The following is a 21,225-nucleotide window of genomic DNA, read 5'->3' on the forward strand; positions in this document are numbered from 1 at the left end:
TCCGTGCTAACCGTGCTAACCGTGCTAACCGTGCTAACCGTGCTAACCGTGCTATCCGTGCTATCCGTGCTATCCGTGCTATCCGTGCTATCCGTGCTATCCGTGCTATCCGTGCTATCCGTGCTATCCGTGCTATCCGTGCTATCCGTGCTATCCGTGCTATCAGCCATCCCGTGCCATGTTCCCATATGAAACAGCAATGTATGACAAGGGGGAAATATGAACGCTTGGATTTTGGTCCTTACTGTAGCATGACTGGCGAAAACAATAGAGTTCTTTTATTTTTGATTTTTTTTTCCGTTAGGCGAATACGCTACACCGATGAGAGAAATCAAGGAAAGTGGGAATATCCCCCAAAAAAGAGGGAGGCCTGGCGATTTCTTTATTGTTGTTTGTCAGTCAACAGTTTTTTGTGCCATGACGATAGAACAAAAAAGCCAGGACGATGACGGTGGTAAGGATATATGTTATACTCCTTTATTTTTTCCTTTCCTTCCCTCCTTTTGTTTCATTGGTTGTGTTTTGTAGTGTTTGACGACATTCTTACATTCCGATTGCCCAACGATCAATTGCCAGGCAAAGATCAATTCAGCAAGCAAATGTTAAAAACTCAAGGCGTGATTGACCTTGTTGCCGGCGAATTATTGGACGTTCCAAACGGAACATACACGTCAGCAGCAACAGAATGGCAGAACGTATCGCGAAGCGATATACTTTACAAGCCTCAGTTGGCAATCCAAAACTCGCTTCCTCCAATCCTCATCGAAATTCAACTCACCGTCAATGAACCCTTTATGCAACGTCTTGTCAGCTATTCACAAAGCGCCTTGAACATCTACAAAACCTATCCTACCGTTTTAATTGTTTGCACCGATCGCGTCTCTCCTATCCAACTTAGGGCAAAGTTCAAACCTGTTTCTGGAAACCCTTGGATGTCTTCGCTCCTGACCACTGATTTCTGGGCACAAAGCTGCTTCATTGTGTCAAAACTGACTTTATCGAGTATTGCACCTTCTGATCAACTCACGCCTTTGCAGGCTTTGTCCTCGTTCCTGACCGAAGCCTCTCCAACGTTATATGGTCATCCCTTTGCTGAAAATCGAACTATTCGGCAGTTATACCACATTGCCATGGCCATCTCTGAAAATCAAGTTGAATGCGATAAGGATGTCTTAAATGTGGTGGACATCATTTGCTACAACAACGAAAAAATACTAATGAAGGCTGATGCTGCCTTATTTGGTGTATCTGGATCATCCAAGGCAAAAAATCTGATCGAGCGTGCATTGGTTTTCAATGCGGCTGCCAAAAGAAAATATTCCCAAACCGTGGACTCGGACTCGGACACGTCGCTGGAACCGCTGCCAAAGTTGAAGGGAAAGACAAGGGAAACCGTTCAAGATCAAAAACAAGATGACCTTGAATTCGTGATCAACTACCGGAAAACTATGACTGGAAAGATGAACTGGAAGACATGCCTATCAGTTGGCCATGAAAAAAACTTACGCCAAAATTACTCCACTGGTGAGTCGCTGCGACGATTCTTTTACAACGCCACAAAAACATGATATCCTCTGATTCCCCATATTCCCACTTTCCTTGATTTCTCTCATCGGTGTAGCGTATTCGCCTAACGGAAAAAAAAATCAAAAATAAAAGAACTCTATTGTTTTCGCCAGTCATGCTACAGTAAGGACCAAAATCCAAGCGTTCATATTTCCCCCTTGTCATACATTGCTGTTTCATATGGGAACATGGCACGGGATGGCTGATAGCACGGATAGCACGGATAACACGGATAGCACGGATAGCACGGATAGCACGGATAGCACGGTTAGCACGGATGGCGGATAGCACGGTTAACACGGATAGCACGGATAGCACGGATAGCACGGATAGCACGGATAGCACGGATAGCACGGATAGCACGGATAGCACGGATGGCGGATAGCACGGTTAGCACGGATAGCACGGATAGCACGGTTAACACGGATGGCTGATAGCACGGTTAACACGGATAGCACGGTTAGCACGGATAGCACGGAATACCACATTTGTTGGGACTTCGGCTAACCAATTATGGGGACGAACAAGCTCGTCGACATGCCATTCCAACAACGAAAGGTTGTATACGTTGATCATGGGCCGATTGAGGTTGCATGAAGTTCATTCCATGGCGATTGTGATCTCCTTTGAACGGAATTAGAAAGCGTACAGTAAATGGCGCAAATAAGACCGTAATGTGGCCAACGCAAATGTTCCAAGCGCAACCCGGTGTGATATTCACGGCGCAATCGGTTTATTTTTGGCCGCAGTCCATTGGTGGAAATCCTGTACGAGTTTTTTTTTTTTTTACTGCCCTTGACGCATGAATGAGATATTCAGAGTGCTTGCCTGTTACGACACTTGTCCAAGCATCTGTGATAATGCCCAACAAACCCTTTAAAATCGCTCAACTTCAAACTATTAGAAGCCTCATTGATTCTTGTCATAAGTGTCTCAGTTTCCAGTAACTTGTTTCGTTTGACTTTACTCTTAACCACAGACCAAAACTGTTCAATTGGATTAAGCTCAGGAGAATAGGACGGCAAATAGACACAGCGGTAACCGCGAGATTCTACATATTTAGCTATACCAACCGATGTATGGATTGGAGCATTATCCATCACGAGGTAATGACCTTTCATATGCGGATACTGGTCCATTTCATCCATCGTGGCTTTTAGAAAACTAACATAGTGTCCTGCAACTGTCCCTTTGCTCACATGCCCAACGTCTTCTCCTCGCTTTCTCTTTTTATTGGGTGGAGGCTGAGGAAGAGTGAGGCTGCATTTAATCAGACCTTGGGCAGAAATCGCGCCTAAAATGGTTGTTGTTTTTGCTCGTGTTTTGGGAACTGTGACTACTGCAGGGGAACCTTTCTTTGACCGTGCCATACTACGTTTCAAATTAATATGAAACGCAGATTCATCAAGAAAGACGCAGTTCCTCGTAAAATTCATGTCTGTTTTTTCCCATTTATGAATCCAATCCAGACGCTCTTGAATCTTTTCCTCGCTGTTCCGGTCTATAGGTTGAAACCGAGCTTTTTTGAGAGACAAGTTGCAATGTTTTTTTTACAAAATCAAACAAAGTACTTTGGATACTTCTAATTCCGTGGATATTTGTCTTAAGTGCTTCATCACGTCGTCCAAGACGACTGAAGGGTTCGCATCAATGCACTCAAGAATAACTTTTTTGTGCTCCTCATTGAGAATGCTTGGACGACCTGTCTTTCTACGTTTCTCAAAGATACTATTAGGATCTCTCTCGTACTGTTCAGCCCATTTTTGTGCTGTACGAACATGGATCCCAAGTCGTTTTGCAGCAGCAGCCGCGCTCAGACACCTCTCAAACAACAGCTTGAAAAACCTCACTTTGTCCTGATCAGAATACCGCATATAATTTCGTTTCATTGATGTTTCCCTCATAATAACATCACTGCCAGGCTTTACCTCCTTTTCCACCTGTATTGCCTCTATCACTTTTTCGCTCTCCAGAGACAGTTGAGCCAAATACTGTGTATGAGAGCTCAATGTTTCAAGACGAAACTGCTCCTCATCAACAATTTAATCCATTGGTTCAGGCCTGCCATACTCGTCGACGACAGAACCTTTCCCGTTTTCATACAAGAATTGGATGTTCATTATGATGAATATAATTTTGTGTGCAGTGCGAAAAAGAACAGAAAAAGAAGACGACCAATTGGTATAGCCTTTTATATTCGTAGATGCCAAGGCTTGTACCACAAAACATACTTGGCACCAGGAGATTCCGATTTGTCAGCGAAGACGAATTTACATTTCGCATAACATGAATTTTGTTCCTGCCATCAGATGAATTCGATTTCCATCAGGGCGAATTTATTTTTTGTTCTCGCCATCAGGTGCATTTACTTTCCGACAAGAGCGAATTTACTTCCTGGAAAGAGTGTAAATGCTGTCTTCTCCTCCTGTTGTATGGTGCTTCCTGATGAGCTCGCCACAATGCAACAACAACAAAGAATAAGTCAATAGCGTTTATACAAAAAGCTACTTTTATGTCAACGAATCTATGTTTCGGACAATCATATCAAATGGTAGTACTCAAAGATATATAAGAGGCAACTTTTAATTTTCCAAAGGAGAAATGTAAAAATGTCGTGCACGGACTTCGTCCGCTTCCCTTTTTTGTTCCTTTTGCCGCCTTTCCTTTACGACCTCGCTCACCGCAACGTCAATACCTTCTACCCTTTTCAATACTATCTCCATGACACAGAATTGCTGTATTCACTAGAGATTCCTTTATTATTATATAACCGAAATAATATAAATATCCTTCGAACAAAAGAATAAAGAATCATAATCTCTCCTCTCTTCGTGGTCTTTTTCTTTTTAACTCCTTTTCTTCTCCGTGGGTTCGTAACGCCAAAAGTGGACGGGCGTCGTCCGCTCGGGCGAAAGAACCAGGGAACTAGCGGAAAAGGTAAAAAGATTAAGCTTCCGAAGAAACTCAGCTCGTGAAGAGAGTGGGATTCGAACCCACGCCTCCGAAGAGATCAGGGCCTTAACCTGACGCCTTAGACCAACTCGGCCATCTCTCCCGACTGTTGATAACTTTTTTTGCAAATATACTATATTACATTGAATTGTGCATTTTTCGTTGCCGTTTGCGCAAATTCGAGTATTGTTTTCTGTAGCGGAGAATAAAATTTCTTCTCGGTACTGATTTCAGTGACGTACAGTATTTTCAAAAATACTTGTCGCATTTTTAAGAATAGATGTCGCCTGCTTTAGAAATCAAATGTCGCACGCCTGGAAAAAAGTTGTCGTAGAGAATTCTTGGCACCTCAGGGTATATATATTAGGTGCAGCTGTGTTCATTCACCGATTTCTTTTTTCACTGTTCACAAATCAAACATTGAGTACACAATTTTTATATGAAGATGGACAAGAAATGTTGTCGATGAGAATGGTAGACCTGAGCCCATGGACTATATCGTTGACCAGGAACAATTTGCACTTCGGACGATTGGTTCTTATACACAGTATTTACAAACCAAGCCTGCAGAGCGATTTCGAGCTAACGCGGTTCAAATAGATAGGCCTAGAGACGAGGACATTCGTATGAGGGAAGTGACCGAAAAACGTGCCTATACTTCTTGCACTCCTCAAGACAAGGCCAGATTCTTCAAGCTGAAGATTGAGAAGTGTATGAGTGCTTCTGCTGCAGCGAAACAATTGGGTATCCATGTTCGCACAGCGCAGAGATGGGTCAAGCAGTATGAGGAGCATCCCGACAGCATCTTTGAAAGCGGTAAAAATGAAAGGTCGTAGACAGATTCTGAATGAGGAACACGTAAAGGCCGTTATTGATGCTAATCCTTCTGCTGTTGTAGCCGAAGTAACTGAGCATTTAATGCAACAGTTCGATGGTCTTAAAGTTACCCATACCACTGTTTACAACTTCATGAGAATAGAGTGTAACCTTTCCTTGAAGCAAGCAGAGTTTCAGTCTGTGGAAAGAAATAACCCAGAAAAGATCGAGGAACGACATGATTGGGTTCGCAAGTGGGAACAAACTGACATGGACTTCTTGACCAACTATGTTTTTCTTGACGAGTCTGCGTTTCATATAAATATGAAGCGTACGAGGGCTTGGTCTAAGAAAGGTACTGCTGCTGTTGTTACAGTGCCAACCACGAGAGCAAAGACCACGACTATATTGGGCGCTATCTCTGCTTCAGGTTTAATCAAAGTAAGCTTGAGGATACCCAAACCTAGTAAGAAGAGGAAGGCTGGACAGGAATCTGGATGTTTGAGCACCGGTACTGTGACGGGACACTATATAAGCTTTTTGAAAGAAATGGACAAATATCCACAGGTGAAAGGCCATTATCTCGTTATGGATAATGCTCCTATACATAAGTCTGAAGACATTGCGAAGTATATCACGTCTCGTGGATATCGGTGTGCTTATCTACCTTCATATTCTCCTGAGCTGAACCCAATTGAGCAGTTCTGGTCTGTTGCTAAGAGCAAAGTTAAGCGCCATAGATTTCTGGAAAAAGAGACTTCATCAACCAGAATTAGTGAAGCTTGTAACAGCATAATGTTGAGCGATTTCCACGGCTTCGTTTCTCATTCACATAATTGCTGGGATAAATGCCGAAACAGAGAAAATATGTAATGTTGAGTGGCTTTGTTAATATCTAAGGATATGCAATCAGGTACAAGATAAATGATATACAGGTAAAGCACAGATTTGTAAGGTAGATTGAATGAGTGCGACAATTTTTTTCTGGGCATGCGACATTCATTTAACTTCATTGGCTGCGACATTTCTTTTTAAAAATACTGTACGATTTGGGTTTTCTGAGCTATGATTATAAGCGAAGTAGGGCTACGCTTACTTTTTTGAGGACAAACTACGTGTTGAAACTGAAACTTTGGAAAAGAGTGACACGAGACTTATAAACTAGGTGCTGCTACGTAGTGAGGAAGTTTGGTAGTCCTTCAAAGTGCTCAAAACACGTCACTCTTCGATTGTCATCTATACCAGTACTTCTAAAGTATAGGTGGCGTTGGCATTCTGTAACAATTCTCTTGCAAGCACAAGTTTCAAAGCATGTATACGGTTGCAAAATCTAAACGTAGCAACTCAATTGCTTTCTTTCAGACCGCAAAATGTAATAATATACAGCGCAAGAATTGTGTCGTAGACAAAATTACAAAATCATAAGAAGGATCTAATAAATTGCTGACTCTACCCTCCTGGGTAAAAAACTGTTATTCAGTAGACAAATTCCTCTCGAGACATTTGATAAACCGATCATTAGTGTATGTAGCCCTGGATAGATGACAATTGGTTCTGTTCTCAGATTAAACACGATCGGATACAGTCTCACTGTACTCTACTACAAAGTCGCCCTACTTACTCTCTAACAAACCCCACGACACATCCAACAGATTGTCGTCCCAAGCAACGCAAACGCCATTTTTCAAAATGCAGTATGAAGTCACTCGACCACAATTAGGAAAAATACAGAGGTTCGTCAACCTATGTAATCTGGTATACTGCTATCCAGGAATAAAGCCTGTGCACAGGTAAGATGGACTCCTTCGAAATCGGTGCACAAGTGTTGCGGAAAGCGTGCATGTTAAGATTTTCCGAGATGGCACAATCTGAGGATAGGGATGTAGCCAGTCTACGAACGCGAAGTGGTGCGGGACGTATTGTTCTTTGAGCTTGACAGTAGTATGGCGGAAGAAATATAAAATCCGGAACCATCGTTGCCTTTGAATCGAACTTGCGCAAAGCAGCTGGTAACAGTATTTCAGGTCATCTTGGAAACGAACTGCCGTCTCAGGAGGTCAATTGCTGGGATTTTCTGCATGGTATCCGCCAGAATTGTCTTCCGGGAACGGCCACAGTTGTCACCATACATGGGGTCTGAAGCAATCGCCGTAGATGCTGTTATATAGTCGAGCAAGTAGGTATAGTTGCTTGAATTTAATCACAAGTGCATATGGACACGGATGATACGTTTCGACCGTGGTTTTGTTTGTGCATTGTAGCAAACATCGCTGCAGGATCCGAGATGATATCGGATAAGAATGGAGCTAATATCTTCAGACTACCACATCCTCTGTGTTACGACTGTTTGCAACTATTATGTAAATTATCATTGTGAGACAGTGCGATAAAGGCATCACTTGGATTAGAGCATTTCAAAGACGACAGCAAGCAAATCAAGCTGCGCATCTTCTGCGGTGATTTGATCCATATCCAGCTTGGTTACTATGCCCATGAGCTTGAGGATTCAGTGATGGTATGTCTGATCGATATACTACTTAGGGGCCCACTCGCACAATTCTTCCGAAAGTTCATGTCCAAAGAGCAACTCTGCTGTGTTCTCTGGGCAGAAAAAGAAGGTGTGCAGGTTAGTCTGAAGTGGAAATGTTTGATATTCCTCCGATAGGTGCAAACATCATAGCTCAGAACAACGTGTTAGCGCGTTGTTCTTCTAGAAATAATCCATCTGATTCCGCATCTGCATTCCGTGTATGCCAACATAGCTGGATCAGTTAATCGAGAAAAACCTTGCATTATTGAAATCCGTACAAGGTATGAAGATGATCCGTTTTTGGCAGATGTAGTAGCAATATAAGAGAGGTAAGCAGTAAGCGATAAACGATCAGGACAACCAAAAGATAGAGCTCGAGTGAATAGCATTGCATCGCGCATTTCCTCCTCGGCCGACCACATCTACCTTATCAACAATTTTACTGACAATTTAGCAGCTTCAAATTTCGTAAGCATAACGTCAAAACATAGTTAGGAATCAATTCAGTAAACTATAATGAATATATTCTCATTCTACACTTTACTGTAAAACTCGTGCAAGTAAAGGGATGGCGAAAAGTATAAAGTAACTGTAGTATTTCCAGGTATATCTTGGGGGGGGGGTACTTTCAAGATCGATGCGTCGCGTTCAACGACGGGTTTTACAGGCTTTCAAGGATGGAGGTGAGGGAAACAAGAAAGATACCAAGGAAGAAGAAGGGAAGCACATAGCGATATTCCTTGTCCGCACGTATAGCTTGAGGAAGCATACTCTGATGAAGGAACAAAGAATCAGTACCGGTCGGTAGATTGAAGTAGTCAAGGCTTATTCCTTTACCTGCACCGTGATGAGGGACATCATACCGCTGACTAATCCAAAGGTCACGCCGAATACTTTATCTTCTTGTGTCCGGTTAACGCTCTGTAGCAGAAGCACACCCATGAGAGCCCCCAAGGGCTGCGACAATCCACCAAGAAGGGCAGCCCAAGAGAACGCTTCTGTTCTAGATTGTAGAGCAAAGTAAAGAGGCAGAGCGATCATGAAACCTTCCGTCAAATTATGGATAGACATGGCAGAAGCAACACTCCATCCTAGCTCCCTGGAGTCCTGCGAAGATACAAACATAACTAGACCCTCTACAAAAGGAATTATATTTTTAGTGCATGCATACTTTAAATGGATCATGTGTGCGGGTGATGAGCAACGAAATGCGGGATGGACGATATTTACCTGGGAACTTGTGAACGCCAATGGCAATAGCCGTCTGTATACCAATACGTAGCCAGTCTCTGGTATCCTTATCGTCAGCTTGGTGATCACCACGCTCCTGCCCATGATGATGACGACTAGGGTGACGGTGGTGGTGTTGATGGTGCTCTTGTTGAGGTTGAATGCTAGGGTGTATTCGAAAGTGAGCTTCCCTGAACGGCACGGCACCGTAGCTGTTTTGATAGCGATGCTTGCTGTGGTGGTTCAAAACACAATACTCTTCAGAGTAATCCTCCTCGTTCCCGCCGTCCTGGCTGCTACCCCTGCCAGAATCGTGAGAAGAGGTCGGGGATGCTCGCTCCTCGTCAGCGTGATTGTTATCGAGAGGGGATGGGGGCCCACCACAGGCATGCACGGCGTCTGGAGTGCACCAGTGTATAACCTTGCTTAGGATAGCTGTGAACAGTGCACCACCAAAGAAGCAAACAAACGACAGCGTTGTCGAGTCCAGTTTCTTTTGCGATGCTGGCAGCAAGATTGATAAGGATGAAAATAAAAGCACACCGGAAGCTAGTGACATGGAGCCAGCCAAAAAGGAGCTGCTTTCAAGAATGGACTCGTGCGTTTTGGACCATAGTTTGTCGATGAAAACGATGGAAGCTAGGTGGAATGATCAGAATCGTCGCTCACGTCCACGGTCATTCATCACTTGGCCACAAGATTGCAAAGACATACCTCCTAGAACGCATGCACACGAAGAGATTCCTACCAGAATCCACCCTTGTAAATCGCTTGTAGAGCTCATGACCTAAATCTGTTATGAACAAGGAAAAAGAACACAACCAGGAGGGTACCCTTTTTTCTCTCGTTTTGGACTGAGAATGAAACCTTCTGGCAACCCCCTTCGGCATGAATTTGATTCTTTTGAGTTACCCCGTCTGAAACGAGCATTTCTTTCATTTATTGCTAGTTTAATCCTCGGTTTTCTTACGAAGAGGCTTTTTTTTCCGGGAGCTACTTTGTTGTGATATTTTACGTTTCTTGAACAGAGAACCTCCTGCATCTTCCCCTGCTTTGCTGCTGTCATCTTCGTCGTGGTCACCAATTGCATCCGTTGGGAACTCCTTTTCGCGTATCTTGAAGCTTTTCAAATCTTCTTCGTTCTCTTCCTCGTCATCTTGGAATTCCAGCTTATCGTTATGCGTGGTCGTCTTCTTTTGCGTCTCGGGTTTATTTTCGGTCGACTCTTCAGGTTTCTTGATAGGTGTGACAGTTTGCCACTCACCGGGAGCAGCTACAGGTGTAGGTAGCGCCCATTCATCTCTGCCTTGTAGATGCGTTGAAGGTGTTTGCACTTGCTGCTGATCTTCGGTTGCGGACGAGACAGAAGAAGGAGGAGGAGGCGGTGGAGGCGTTGGAGTGTATGGAGACGATGTAGTTGCCGGCGCTGGACTAGGCGTCCAATAACAATATGGCTGCTGCGATGCACTCGTTGTTGTAGTCACTGATGAGGATGATGCTGCTGGTGCTGGCGAAGACGATGCAGACGGTCTATAGCCTGGAACATCCCTGGATGAATATGTTTTCATTGCAGCCTACTCATCAAATAAGGATAAGGATCATGCTTTTCACCGTAACAATAACGCGTGGTTTATGAGAATATGCCTTCTTACCCTCTCGATACGCTGCAATTCTCGCTGGAGATTGTATTTCTCTTCTTTTTCCTCTTTTCCACGCTTGTATACATCTCGAAGGAATTTTTCAACTTGGGCCTTGTGTGAGCGACCACTTTCGTGAAGTTGTATTGACTAAAGTTTACACATGTCAGCATGACCGCGTACCAGCCGAATGCATTTGTTGACTTACAGGCTTGTTGTTTGCTATAAACTTTTTGCAATATTTGCACCAATGTCGCTGCTGCGAAACCCAGAAATCAGCCCTGCAATGCGTATTGCTCTTTAGAAAAATCAGGTATGAAAGAATTAGATGCTTGTACTTACATTATTGCTCTACTGCCAGAGTCGAGAATGGAAAATGGAAAGGTAAAGAATCTCAGTCACCAGCATTTTTTTTTCTGCATTTTTTCCCTTCTTCCTCCATACATACTCAGATTAGGAAGGGAAAACAAAGGACGATCGAGCATGTCAGATTCAGATGAATTCGATGTTCATATCAGAACACGATCTAACGAAGAGGAGGAATACGTGCGTCCAGCGATCCGTAGGTACCTGTGACGTTTACGATCCATGCCATGCTGGAAACTGATCGATGGTAAAATCTCTCTCATTCTTAACTTAGTTCGGGAAGACGAACAAGGTACGTTGAGAAAGCTTAGGTTTGCAAGATCCAGTAATGATACTAAACACTCTTCTTGCATTTGAACAGAAAAGAAAGATTCAGAAACTGGCAGTGAGAGCGATTCAGGTTCGGACAGCAGTGACGATCAAGAGAGCAGCAGCAGCGACGATGACGAAAGTGAAGATGATGTGGAAGACGAAGACGCCGCCTTGTTGACTCGAGAAGTCGATACACAAATCTTGAAAACAATCGCGGCTATCCAAAGCAAAGACCCAAGAGTGTACGATTCAAATGAAAAGTTCTTTACTGAGGAAGATATGGAGAGAGCACAGAAAGCGTGGGAGGAGAAGAAAAAGGAAGCAAGAAAAGCCGGCAAAGAATATACTTTGAAAGATTATCAACGTGAAGTTCTGTTGGAACACGGAGGCCACGTTAACGAGGAAAACCAGCCAAAGGTCAAGACATATCACGAGGAGCAAGAAGAACTCAAGGATGCATTCAAGTCGGCTGCGGGAGAAGCCGTCGAGTCTGAGGATGAAGAAGGCGACAATCTTCTGGTTAAAAGGGAGAAGACAGCCGAAGAAATTGAAAAAGAGGAGAAGGAATACCGAGACTTTCTCCTCGAAAGCATTGCAGTAAGTTTGGAATAACAGGTTTCGATACCTATCATGCGGATATTGAACCCTATGTCCGCAGAAAGACAAAGTTGCATCCGAGGCATTCAAAGATTGGCAGAATTACAAAGACAATCCCAACATTAGCAGCGACGATGCATTTTTGATAGAGTATGTTTAGATTTTCGCTGCAATTTAGATATTAAGGATATCAGTACTCATCATTTTTGAAACATTGCAGCTATGTCTTGAATCAAGGCTGGAAGAGCAAAGGAAAGGAAGTGGATCCGGAAGCAGCAAACGAGGAGCGGCTGCTGGAAGATTTGGACAGAGACAAGGAAGAGGAATTCCTCGACGAAGCAGATCGTTTTGAAAGCAAATACAACTTTAGATTTGAGGAAGAGTAAGTGTTGGGTGTAATTCGGAGGACTTGTAAGTAACGGTAGCTTACATAATGATAACAGGGGCGCTTCGAATATCATTACCCATGCTCGTGACGTTGATGGTTCCGTGAGAAGGAAAGAGAGCAAACGCAAGAAAGAACGAGAGAGAAGAAAGCGCAAGAAAGAGGAAGAAAGAAAACGAAAGCAGGAAGAGATGAGTCGTGCTCGAAACCAGAAGATGAAGGAGATCGTGAACCGTTTGAAAGAGATTCAAGCTATTACCGGCAACGAAGGTAGGAGACCTACACAGATAGAGAGAAAGAGAGAAAGCCTTATTGATGGGTCTTGTATCGCGATGTAGCCATTGGTTTGGAAAACATTGATCTTGACGGAGACTTCGATTTTGAAAAATACGACCAGCAAATGTCCAAGGTGTTTGATGACGCTTACTATGCTGCTGGACAACAAGATGAGGAAAAACCAGTATGGGATGACGACGCTTACGATGCATCCAAATATGAAAATGAGGAGGGCGACGATGACGATATTATGATGGATGCCGATTATTTGCCTGGTGGTGAAAAGTACGAGGCTGCAAAGAAACGAGCAAGCATGGATCCAGAAGATGCTGCAAAGAAAGAAGAAGCAAAGAAGAATGCTAAAAAGACAATTGAGGAGCTCATGGACCAATACTACAATCTCGGCTTCGAGGATGTTGTCGGCGGCATGCCTGTACGCTTCAAGTATCGCAAAGTTGAAAAAGAGGATTATGGTCTTACGCCGGAAGAAATTCTGTTGGCCGATGATAAGATGCTTAACAAGTATATCAGTATGAAGAAATTGGCAACGTAAGTGCTTTTGTTGAATGAAGATACTCGCGGAAGTGGGATCTGAAATGATTATTGCACAGATATCGACCCAAGGAGCTTGTGGAGAAGGATAAGAAGCAGTTCAAGAAGCAAAAATATATTCGAAAGAAAGAGCTTTTGGAGCACTTGGCTCAGAAAGGCTTTTATGAAGAACCAACAAAGAAGAGAAAGAGACATGACGAGGATAATCCAAAGAAGAAAGACAGCAAAGATGCTGAGCCGGCAAAAAAGAAGAAACAAAAGAAGGACAAGGAAAAAAGTAAAGGAAAGGCATAACTCCAAACTCTCCACGAATTCGATCGAAGTGAATACTGTCCATTATATACCGCTCCTGCATATGCATCGCTACTTAGTTTTTAGGAACAAGAAATGTCTTTTATCTTTTGAAGCAATTCTTTCGTAATTTGTAATAAGAAACATGTCTTGAACGAATAGAGTTTATAGCAGCATCCCATGACTTAATCATGCGCATCATGCGTCGAATGCGTGTAATTTTTTGTTGCATCATTTACAAATACAAAATTTATTTATATATAGGTACAAAGAAGAAAGGAAAGATGTACATGGAGGGAACGGTCATCAATTTTCGTATGGATGATTCTGGTATTTAACGGTCGCGGTCATCTGTAAACTGCCACAGTCCACAATCATCGCAGTCGTCTGATTCTGGGATACATTCTGGCAGAGGGAATTCTTCTGGTTTCTTCAAAATGTTTTCAATTACATCCTGAACCTGATGTGATCGTATATCGACGCGCCAGCCCTTGTCGTTTACAGTATCCCACACGCATACTTTGCCAGCGTGGCACCGTGTCTCCATGGCGAACCCACCGTACCAGCAAACGCTGAAAGGGCCCTCCATAGCAAGGAAATAAAGTCAACATCTTTCTAGCTCCATTAATCAAACACTACTTACTGTGCAGACACCAACAAAAAGAGGATCGGCAGTGTGACCGAAATGCCATATAGGCATCCCAGCTGCACCTGGAGGATGCGGCAGATGTAGTCGTCTGGAAGCCAGTCGATCGCCAGGCGACTCGAAGGTAACGGTAGGTACACCGAACGTCTGTCCGACCAGACTGGCAAGGGCTCCGCCCAGAGAATGACCAGTTAGCCAGATAGTGGCTTCCGGATATCGGTCACTGACATGCTTGTATATCTCCTAAAGAGTGCCAAGGTACGACAACGCAGATGAGAATCCACGTGGATCTACCTCGGCTTCTTTTGTGTTACTTACCAAAGCATGGTCGTAGTAAAGTTCAGTTTCAAGAAGGGCATCCTCAAGGCAATGTGCATCGCACTGGTAGTCTCGTCCTGTGTAGCAGTCGCACACAGTTCGCCATGCTCGGCTGATCCGCGCACAGCAGCAAGAAAATAACATATTGTCCTAATTCAAGATACAAAATTAGCAAAATTTGAAATTGCTGGCAAAGTTCAAGTTGGTTACATTGCGCTTATCCTTCTCACCGGTAGGTCCTCCAGTCCACAATCCAGCGCTGGTTCCTTTGAAGCTTATCACCAACAACGAGTTATCAGCGTTACCAAAAACGTGGCCTCGCAAGCCGTCTGAATCCCATCCAAACGATGAGTTCTACCGAGGGAAATAAAGTTAATCAGTTTACATAATCGTTGCTTTTTGAGATGAAACACATACGACATTCCAGGATGGGTCCAGCGGGTACCAATCTGACGTATCGTTCTTATCGACGTGCGTGTATGCATTGTTTGTCATGATCGCGAGCGATAAAATGGAGGGCCGGTGTGTAACGTCTGGTACGAGCTCCCAAGCATACGTGCCGGGTATGTTGGTTCCTCCGGCCGAAGGAGCAGCAAAACTGCCATTATTGACTAGCAGCGGCCACCGCATAAGACTACCTTGCTCGTGCATTTGCAGTAGCTTATCTGTGTCTCGTGGCCGGTATATCCTTTGCCACACGGGTTTCAGTGTCAATGGATCGTCCGTGCTTTCGGTGCCTACTGCATTTCGGAAGACTACCGATTCCGGCGTACGGTAGTAAATGCTTTTTAGTTGAAGGTGTTGCTGCTCTTGTAGCGCTGGTCCAAAGAAGGGTATCTGTAGCTGCAACGCAGCTACTAGGGGTATACGTAAAAACAGGACGATCGTTGCTGCTACAACACATTCGAGCGGTAACCTCATTGCTAGCAGCAGCAGTGTACCATAACCTTTTTCGGGGTAGAGAGATCAAGAAGGAGTAAGTCCCAGATAAGCTTTCTAACGCCAAGCCCACACCCACACCCACACCCACTCACACTCTTACACCTCCACACCATCACTTGATTCCTACTAGTTCTTCCTCAAATATGAATGGAAACAGGGAATCGTTCTGTAATTGTAACTAACAGACAAAAAAGAAGACATGCAAAGTATACGCGAGAAAAGATAGAGGATGCTATATGTGAATGGAGAGAAATCGGTTTCTGGCTTTTTAAGCTGATGCTTGGATCTTGGAAGCTTTAACCAAAGGTTCCTGATCAATCGATGAAGCGGTTAGATTCGATTCCATAATGCCCAAGCTAGATTTTTTCTTCTCTAAACTTACAAAGCCAGGGAAGTCATATTTGATACCAGCTTCCTTGATCTTCTTGCGTCTTTCCGCGTCGCGCTTAACGAGTTTGGAGAATTTCTTCTTGACTTGATCGACAGTCTGAGGCTTGTTGCTTTCATCGAGCCTCTTTTGGACAAGTTTCTCCATGGTCAATGGTCTAAGCTTTCCGCGACCCTTGAAGATCTCGTCAAGGTTTTTATCGGCAGGAACGACTTGGCCTGGATGGAAAAGTAAGTTAGCAAAATGTTACCACAATGGATCTCTGAGTGAAATGTACTTACATTTGAGCAGATGGCCATCCAACAGATATTTATCCATGGTCTCTGCGGCGATTTCAGCAACTGCAGCCGATGCAAACTCGACAAAGCCAAAGTGCTTGCTCTGTCCAGTTTTGGTGTTTCTTGCCAATCGTACGCGTTTGACAGTGCCGAACTGGGAAAAGTACTCGCGCAATTCCTTCTCGTTGAAACCTCTAGGAAGATGACCAATGAAGATAGCACCTGGAGTAGTCAGCTAAAATTTACCCATGTTAGTTCCGTCCTTATAATAACGAGACTTCTGCTCGTCTCCTTATTACCTCGTAGGTTGCTTTCTTGCCCTTGCGCTTTTCAGACTTGATGACGGATTCTAGCTTGTTCTGCTCCTTCTTATCGCCACTGATAGCAACCACATCCTTGTTCTTCGAAATCGCCTTATCATCTTGTTCTTTCACTTGCTCCTCATCCTCTGAGCTGTCTGCGTTCTCTTCGTCGCTGCTGGCCAAGTCGCCCAGAATCTGCTCTCGAAGAGCCTTCTCTTCCTCATCTTCATCGTCGCTTTCAATGGCTATCTTTTTTGATGTCTTTTTAGGAGCTTTGGGTTTCTTTAGCTGTTCCTCTTCCTCCTTCTTCTTGCTGGCGGCAGCTGCTTTCTTTGTAGCCTTGGTGTTTGTTGATTCCTCTGTCTTTTTCTCGCTTTGCTGTTGCTTCTTCTTCGGGGCTGCTACCGGTGCTACTGCTCCTGCCTCCTCAGTCTTTTGCTGTTGTTCTTTCGTCTTTGCAGGTGTTTCTTCGGCAGGTTTTTCGGTAGTCGTCTTTATTGACTTTCTGGTTTCTGTTGCCGGTTTCTTCTCGGTTGCCGCTGGTGCTGCTGCTTTTGGCTTGATCTCCTTCTTTGCGAGCGATGCTTTGGGTGCCGATTCAGTTTTCACAGCTTTTGATTCAGCGGCCGATTGAGTCTTGGCCTTCTTTGCAGGTCTCTCTGACTTGATTGGTTCTTCAGTCTTCTTGGCTGGACGCTTGGTTTTCTTTTCTGCTGCCATTGATCGTAAACGAAAAGTAAGGGAAAGAGCTTAAGGCAACTGACTTCACGATAATTTTTGCAAAAATGTCGGAAAGCCACCAGCCAATTTTTGACCTTGCCGCGGCGTTAACATTCGTTCCTGAAAATCATCTCACGCTATGGTGGGTCTAAAACTTTTTCTTTCAGAGGTGATAGGTAACATAAGGTTATCTGACATGTCGCAAAAATGGAGGGAGGAGATAGGGAAGTGGAATAAGTAACAGGATAAAGACACAGGGGTACGTAAAAAGTAAACAAATGTACGATATGGTATTAGTAGTACTATATTATTACAACATAAGGAAGATTCCTGCGACGGCAGCGAGTGCTAACAAAGGATACGTGACGACATTGCGGACGGAACCGCTAGGTGTGAGCGTAACCTGGTTTCCGACGCTGAACTGGAGATTCTTGTAGTATGTGAATGTATCGACCGAAGTGGCGTACTTTGAGCTTCCTCCACCAAAGAAAGTGCTGAACATGAGGTTAGAGACGGCAATTGCATTCGAAGTTCTGTACTTTAGCGACTGCTGGTTGATAACAAGGTTTCCGTCCTGCCAGACCTGCAGAACGCCGTTGGATTCTGAGGGATCGTTGATTTTAACGTAGAGTTCAATGTTAGTCCATGTGTTTGTTTTGAATTGAATCACGCCGCGTGAGAAGCTAATGCCATATTCGTCGTTGCAGACAGTGTTGCTTTGACCGCAGATATCGTTGTCAGGAATGTATGCATAAGCCTCACCAGCGCCTGAGCCAAGAAAAAAACTCTATTCTTAGCACATGCTCTCGGTACGTTCCTTTCCTTTTTCCTTTTTCCTTAAAAGTTTCCTACTAACCAGCTTCGCGCCACATAAGACGCATGGAGAAGCAGTTCGAGCCTGTTGCCTGGTTTCCGCCGGAGCAACTGTTGTTTGACGATCCTGAGGATAATAGCACGTTAAGGAGAGAGCGCGAGAGAATTACAAACAGAGGTGTGAATCAATTACCTCCAAAGATACCGGGCAGCTTTCCGCCAAGTTTCCAATCAAAGTTACTGGCAAAAGCCAGATCGTAGCTGAGCAGGGCGGCGTCGTAAGAATCCGAACCAAGCGGCTGTGCGTAAAATTCAGTGCCTCCTGTGCTTCCTTGATTGTTTTTGGAGCCGCTAGGCGAATAGGATCCCTGAGCGTAGAGGACGCTCATGACGATTTGCGAGCCGTTGTTGGTAATAGGATCCGTTTCAAAGGCGATATCCGAATTGCCGTAGAATCCACTGTACTGCGAACCCCAATTCTGAGCAAGGTAACTGCCCGCATTGCCCTTTTGAGGGCTGTCTGGCATCGGCGCTGTCCAGGTCTGTTTGAGACCGAGCTCCTGTGCGCGCGACGATAGTTGCTGGGCGGCGGCGTTTCCAAGCACCGCGCTGATAAAAAGCAAAAGCTTTGGTGATGCAACCATGGGGTTAAGAAGAATAATAAAGGAAAAAAAGGCGAAGTTATGGAAGACAAGAAAAAGGTGTTCTAAAAATGGGAGACAGACCTGAAAGTCAGGAATTTCTTTTGGCCATGTTCAATAAAATTTCAGACGCAGAAGTCCCTATTATTGCAAGCATCGTTGCACGAAACCAAATGAATAAACTCGCTAAACACCATGGCGTTAGCCATGTTCCAGCTTCCCTGTGCATTGTAGTACACACTTTCGCAGGCTGATGATGATTTACTGGTGTATACGTGGAGCACGGGTTCAAAAGGAAGATGGGTTACAACGGTCCAGGCCACTTGTTGGTTGGATTCGAGTCGTACATGAAATCTCGTACACACCAATTGTTCACTATTACACTTCAGCGTCGTTTTTACTGCCTTCCTTTTTTCCCTCGATGCTATATGAAATCTAACGGTGCTCCAGCGATGACGCACAGGTACGTAGCACCCTTTTTTTTTAGCGCCTTTTCTTGTAGATCTTTCGCGTCATTATATATAAAGGAAATCCGGCGGATGGGTTTATTCTATTATCATTTGATAAAATCCTTCGTCAAATGACAAGTCTCTTCTCTTTCTTGACGTTCATTAAATTCACACCAGAGCATGCAATAATTTTGATGGCACTGCAACGGCGCTGTACAAGAAATATTCGCTCATTATTAGATTTGGTAATTGAATGTGCACAATCACACGCTTCCTCTCACGATACAGCGTCCGGAACCATCGTTTATTTAAAGGAGCTCGTGCTGCTAGAGAACAGTGCGCAATTAATAATGTAGGGACAGCGGTATTTCCCTAAAAAAACTCGACGTTGCATATTGCAAGGCAATCTTGCTTCGAGGGGACAGGAGAAGAATTTGGAGACATGTGCTGCACATTCCGGAGAGCTCAGCAGCAATTATTACAATTCCACAACATATTAAAAGAGTGAGTCTTTATTTAACGTTGGTAGAGGAGACAAAAATTGCTTTACAGACAAGATGATGTGATAATGCATACATTTCTTTTTCTTTTACCTATGTAAATATATATACGGCAGAGACAGGATTACATTCAGTTGTCCATTGATTTGTAAAACGTAAAGCATTCTTTTTTCGCAGAGAAGTGACAGAAGAAAAACAAAAGAGAGTGGTGGTAGTCGTGATATGCAATTGCTGGAAAGAAAGAGACACAGATGTTTTGATGAGCAAAAACGAGACAGAGAATAAAGCAGTACGAAGAACCGGGAAAGATAACAAGAAATGGACAGGGAACAACCGTCACTTAGGAACAGGCTGCAGAAGGTGAAGGTTTCTCGTCTACTTTTACAGTCTCATCCTCCATGTTATAGAGCTCGTCGTCGTCATCAAAGTCCATATCTTCTTCGAACCGTTTCATAAACAACCCCAAACGCTGCTCGCTGCATTTTAATTGCTCAGCACCATCATCCTGTGCGCCGTTGCTGTCGCCAAGCAATTTATGTATCATCTTGGCTGCCATCATCTTTCCTCGAAGGTTATCGCACGTTGCTTTGAGACGATTGTTCTCGCGGCTCATGTGATCCAACTGGCGTTGCAGCAGCTCGTTCTCTCGTGTTAACGATGCTATCAATCGCCGCATTTCGCCATGTTGCTGGTTCTTCTTGGCACGGTACTTTGCAGAGGCTGCCTTGTTGCGACGTCTGCGCTCTTGGAGAGACAGTGGCCCAGCCAAGCTGCTGTTAGTTGATTCAGTCGGCTGTGATTGAGAATACGGCGAGTAGTAGAGCCGTACATCTGTGCTGTATCGGCGATGCGTGTCACTGCTGTTGTTGTTAGATGGAGGTGGAGAAGCGACTTGCAAATAATCCGGGGAAGGAGCAAATTGGGGTGACGACGACGCAGAAGAGGAGCGATAAGATGAGGAGCTGCTTGGTCTGCGGTAGTGAAGATCCATTTGCTCGTCGTCCCAACGCTGAAGCGGAGGGGAAGTAATTGTGGAGATTGCCATAGGTTTCGGTTGGTGTGGATGGAGCATAGTCGTAGCGGTGTTGTTCGCGGTAGATGCGTTGGCAGATGGAGCAGCCAGCGTTAAAGACATGATATATAATTATACTCGTTACAAAATAGACAGGGAGAGTGTGTGGAAGAGTAAAATGAAAAAAAGATCCGGTGATTATGTTTCATCATTAAAGCTCATTATTTATATGCTGATCTTGACGGGATGCCACGAGTATGAGCATATTTGGATAGATTAAGTGTAAGCAAAAGCGCTGCCGCTGCCGCTGCTACGGCGGATGCAACTGGGAGCACACAGATCATCGGCATAGATCTTGAATTTTGGTCTCGCCCGTTGCTACAATGGATTTCAAATTGTTCACGGACAGGAACCGAACTTTATAATACCCAAGGCATCGAATTTTGATCGCAATAGTGAGGATATACACCAATCCTTAGTTCTTGGAATTGTGCTCTGTTAATGCTGCTAGTCGCCTGATGGTCTTGTGTTTGTGTTGTATATCGTTGATGTATGCGTGCGCGTGCGTGTTGGCGTGGATATGCAACATCACCTTGCTGCTATGTTTGGAAGGCAGGACCATGCGGGAGTGCTGAGAGCACCCAAGTCTGTGCTGTGCTTAGCACTGTAGGCCAAGGAACCCCACGCCACAGGGTGCCAACCGCGG

General features: G+C 44.3%; 10 protein-coding genes and 1 non-coding gene across 11 annotated transcripts; 3 read left to right on the forward strand and 8 right to left on the reverse strand.

The window, feature by feature from the left end:
• Nucleotides 1-417: 417 nt before the first annotated feature.
• VTP01DRAFT_9567 (uncharacterized protein) lies at nucleotides 418-1,568 on the forward strand (the record flags this gene model as incomplete). The annotated part of the gene is made up of 2 exons (XM_069388807.1): nucleotides 418-454; nucleotides 529-1,568. The coding sequence occupies 2 exons, from the start codon at nucleotides 418-420 to the stop codon at nucleotides 1,566-1,568; spliced, it is 1,077 nt and encodes a 358-aa protein (XP_069239987.1).
• A 266-nt stretch (nucleotides 1,569-1,834) lies between these two features.
• VTP01DRAFT_9568 (uncharacterized protein) lies at nucleotides 1,835-2,142 on the reverse strand (the record flags this gene model as incomplete). Its single annotated transcript, XM_069388808.1, has 2 exons — nucleotides 1,835-1,996; nucleotides 2,050-2,142. 2 exons carry the CDS (start codon nucleotides 2,140-2,142, stop codon nucleotides 1,835-1,837), a joined length of 255 nt encoding a protein of 84 aa, XP_069239988.1.
• A 2,396-nt stretch (nucleotides 2,143-4,538) lies between these two features.
• On the reverse strand, nucleotides 4,539-4,621 carry VTP01DRAFT_t53. The gene has a single exon. It is a non-coding gene; the product is annotated as a tRNA-Leu (tRNA).
• Nucleotides 4,622-5,006: 385 nt separating this feature from the next.
• VTP01DRAFT_9569 (uncharacterized protein) lies at nucleotides 5,007-6,207 on the forward strand (the record flags this gene model as incomplete). The annotated part of the gene is made up of 2 exons (XM_069388809.1): nucleotides 5,007-5,334; nucleotides 5,417-6,207. The coding sequence occupies 2 exons, from the start codon at nucleotides 5,007-5,009 to the stop codon at nucleotides 6,205-6,207; spliced, it is 1,119 nt and encodes a 372-aa protein (XP_069239989.1).
• A 2,318-nt stretch (nucleotides 6,208-8,525) lies between these two features.
• VTP01DRAFT_9570 (uncharacterized protein) lies at nucleotides 8,526-9,878 on the reverse strand (the record flags this gene model as incomplete). The annotated part of the gene is made up of 4 exons (XM_069388811.1): nucleotides 8,526-8,636; nucleotides 8,702-9,000; nucleotides 9,095-9,733; nucleotides 9,809-9,878. 4 exons carry the CDS (start codon nucleotides 9,876-9,878, stop codon nucleotides 8,526-8,528), a joined length of 1,119 nt encoding a protein of 372 aa, XP_069239990.1.
• Nucleotides 9,879-10,044: 166 nt separating this feature from the next.
• VTP01DRAFT_9571 (uncharacterized protein) lies at nucleotides 10,045-11,139 on the reverse strand (the record flags this gene model as incomplete). The annotated part of the gene is made up of 4 exons (XM_069388812.1): nucleotides 10,045-10,668; nucleotides 10,747-10,881; nucleotides 10,940-11,012; nucleotides 11,087-11,139. The coding sequence occupies 4 exons, from the start codon at nucleotides 11,137-11,139 to the stop codon at nucleotides 10,045-10,047; spliced, it is 885 nt and encodes a 294-aa protein (XP_069239991.1).
• Nucleotides 11,140-11,214: 75 nt separating this feature from the next.
• On the forward strand, nucleotides 11,215-13,513 carry VTP01DRAFT_9572 (uncharacterized protein; the record flags this gene model as incomplete). Its single annotated transcript, XM_069388813.1, has 8 exons — nucleotides 11,215-11,293; nucleotides 11,372-11,389; nucleotides 11,459-12,006; nucleotides 12,068-12,156; nucleotides 12,227-12,388; nucleotides 12,450-12,661; nucleotides 12,730-13,216; nucleotides 13,279-13,513. The coding sequence occupies 8 exons, from the start codon at nucleotides 11,215-11,217 to the stop codon at nucleotides 13,511-13,513; spliced, it is 1,830 nt and encodes a 609-aa protein (XP_069239992.1).
• Nucleotides 13,514-13,844: 331 nt separating this feature from the next.
• VTP01DRAFT_9573 (uncharacterized protein) lies at nucleotides 13,845-15,395 on the reverse strand (the record flags this gene model as incomplete). The annotated part of the gene is made up of 5 exons (XM_069388814.1): nucleotides 13,845-14,093; nucleotides 14,154-14,399; nucleotides 14,475-14,624; nucleotides 14,685-14,828; nucleotides 14,892-15,395. 5 exons carry the CDS (start codon nucleotides 15,393-15,395, stop codon nucleotides 13,845-13,847), a joined length of 1,293 nt encoding a protein of 430 aa, XP_069239993.1.
• A 289-nt stretch (nucleotides 15,396-15,684) lies between these two features.
• Nucleotides 15,685-17,104, reverse strand: VTP01DRAFT_9574 (uncharacterized protein; the record flags this gene model as incomplete). The annotated part of the gene is made up of 4 exons (XM_069388815.1): nucleotides 15,685-15,726; nucleotides 15,799-16,022; nucleotides 16,086-16,317; nucleotides 16,382-17,104. 4 exons carry the CDS (start codon nucleotides 17,102-17,104, stop codon nucleotides 15,685-15,687), a joined length of 1,221 nt encoding a protein of 406 aa, XP_069239994.1.
• Nucleotides 17,105-17,414: 310 nt separating this feature from the next.
• On the reverse strand, nucleotides 17,415-18,561 carry VTP01DRAFT_9575 (uncharacterized protein; the record flags this gene model as incomplete). Its single annotated transcript, XM_069388816.1, has 3 exons — nucleotides 17,415-17,872; nucleotides 17,961-18,044; nucleotides 18,111-18,561. The coding sequence occupies 3 exons, from the start codon at nucleotides 18,559-18,561 to the stop codon at nucleotides 17,415-17,417; spliced, it is 993 nt and encodes a 330-aa protein (XP_069239995.1).
• Nucleotides 18,562-19,847: 1,286 nt separating this feature from the next.
• VTP01DRAFT_9576 (uncharacterized protein) lies at nucleotides 19,848-20,642 on the reverse strand (the record flags this gene model as incomplete). The annotated part of the gene is made up of 1 exon (XM_069388817.1): nucleotides 19,848-20,642. The coding sequence occupies one exon, from the start codon at nucleotides 20,640-20,642 to the stop codon at nucleotides 19,848-19,850; it is 795 nt and encodes a 264-aa protein (XP_069239996.1).
• Nucleotides 20,643-21,225: the final 583 nt, after the last annotated feature.

The sequence above is a fragment of the Rhizomucor pusillus genome (assembly GCF_041956525.1).
Source record: "Rhizomucor pusillus strain CBS 183.67 unplaced genomic scaffold VTP01scaffold_7, whole genome shotgun sequence".
NCBI classification, from domain to species: Eukaryota; Fungi; Mucoromycota; class Mucoromycetes; order Mucorales; family Lichtheimiaceae; genus Rhizomucor; species Rhizomucor pusillus.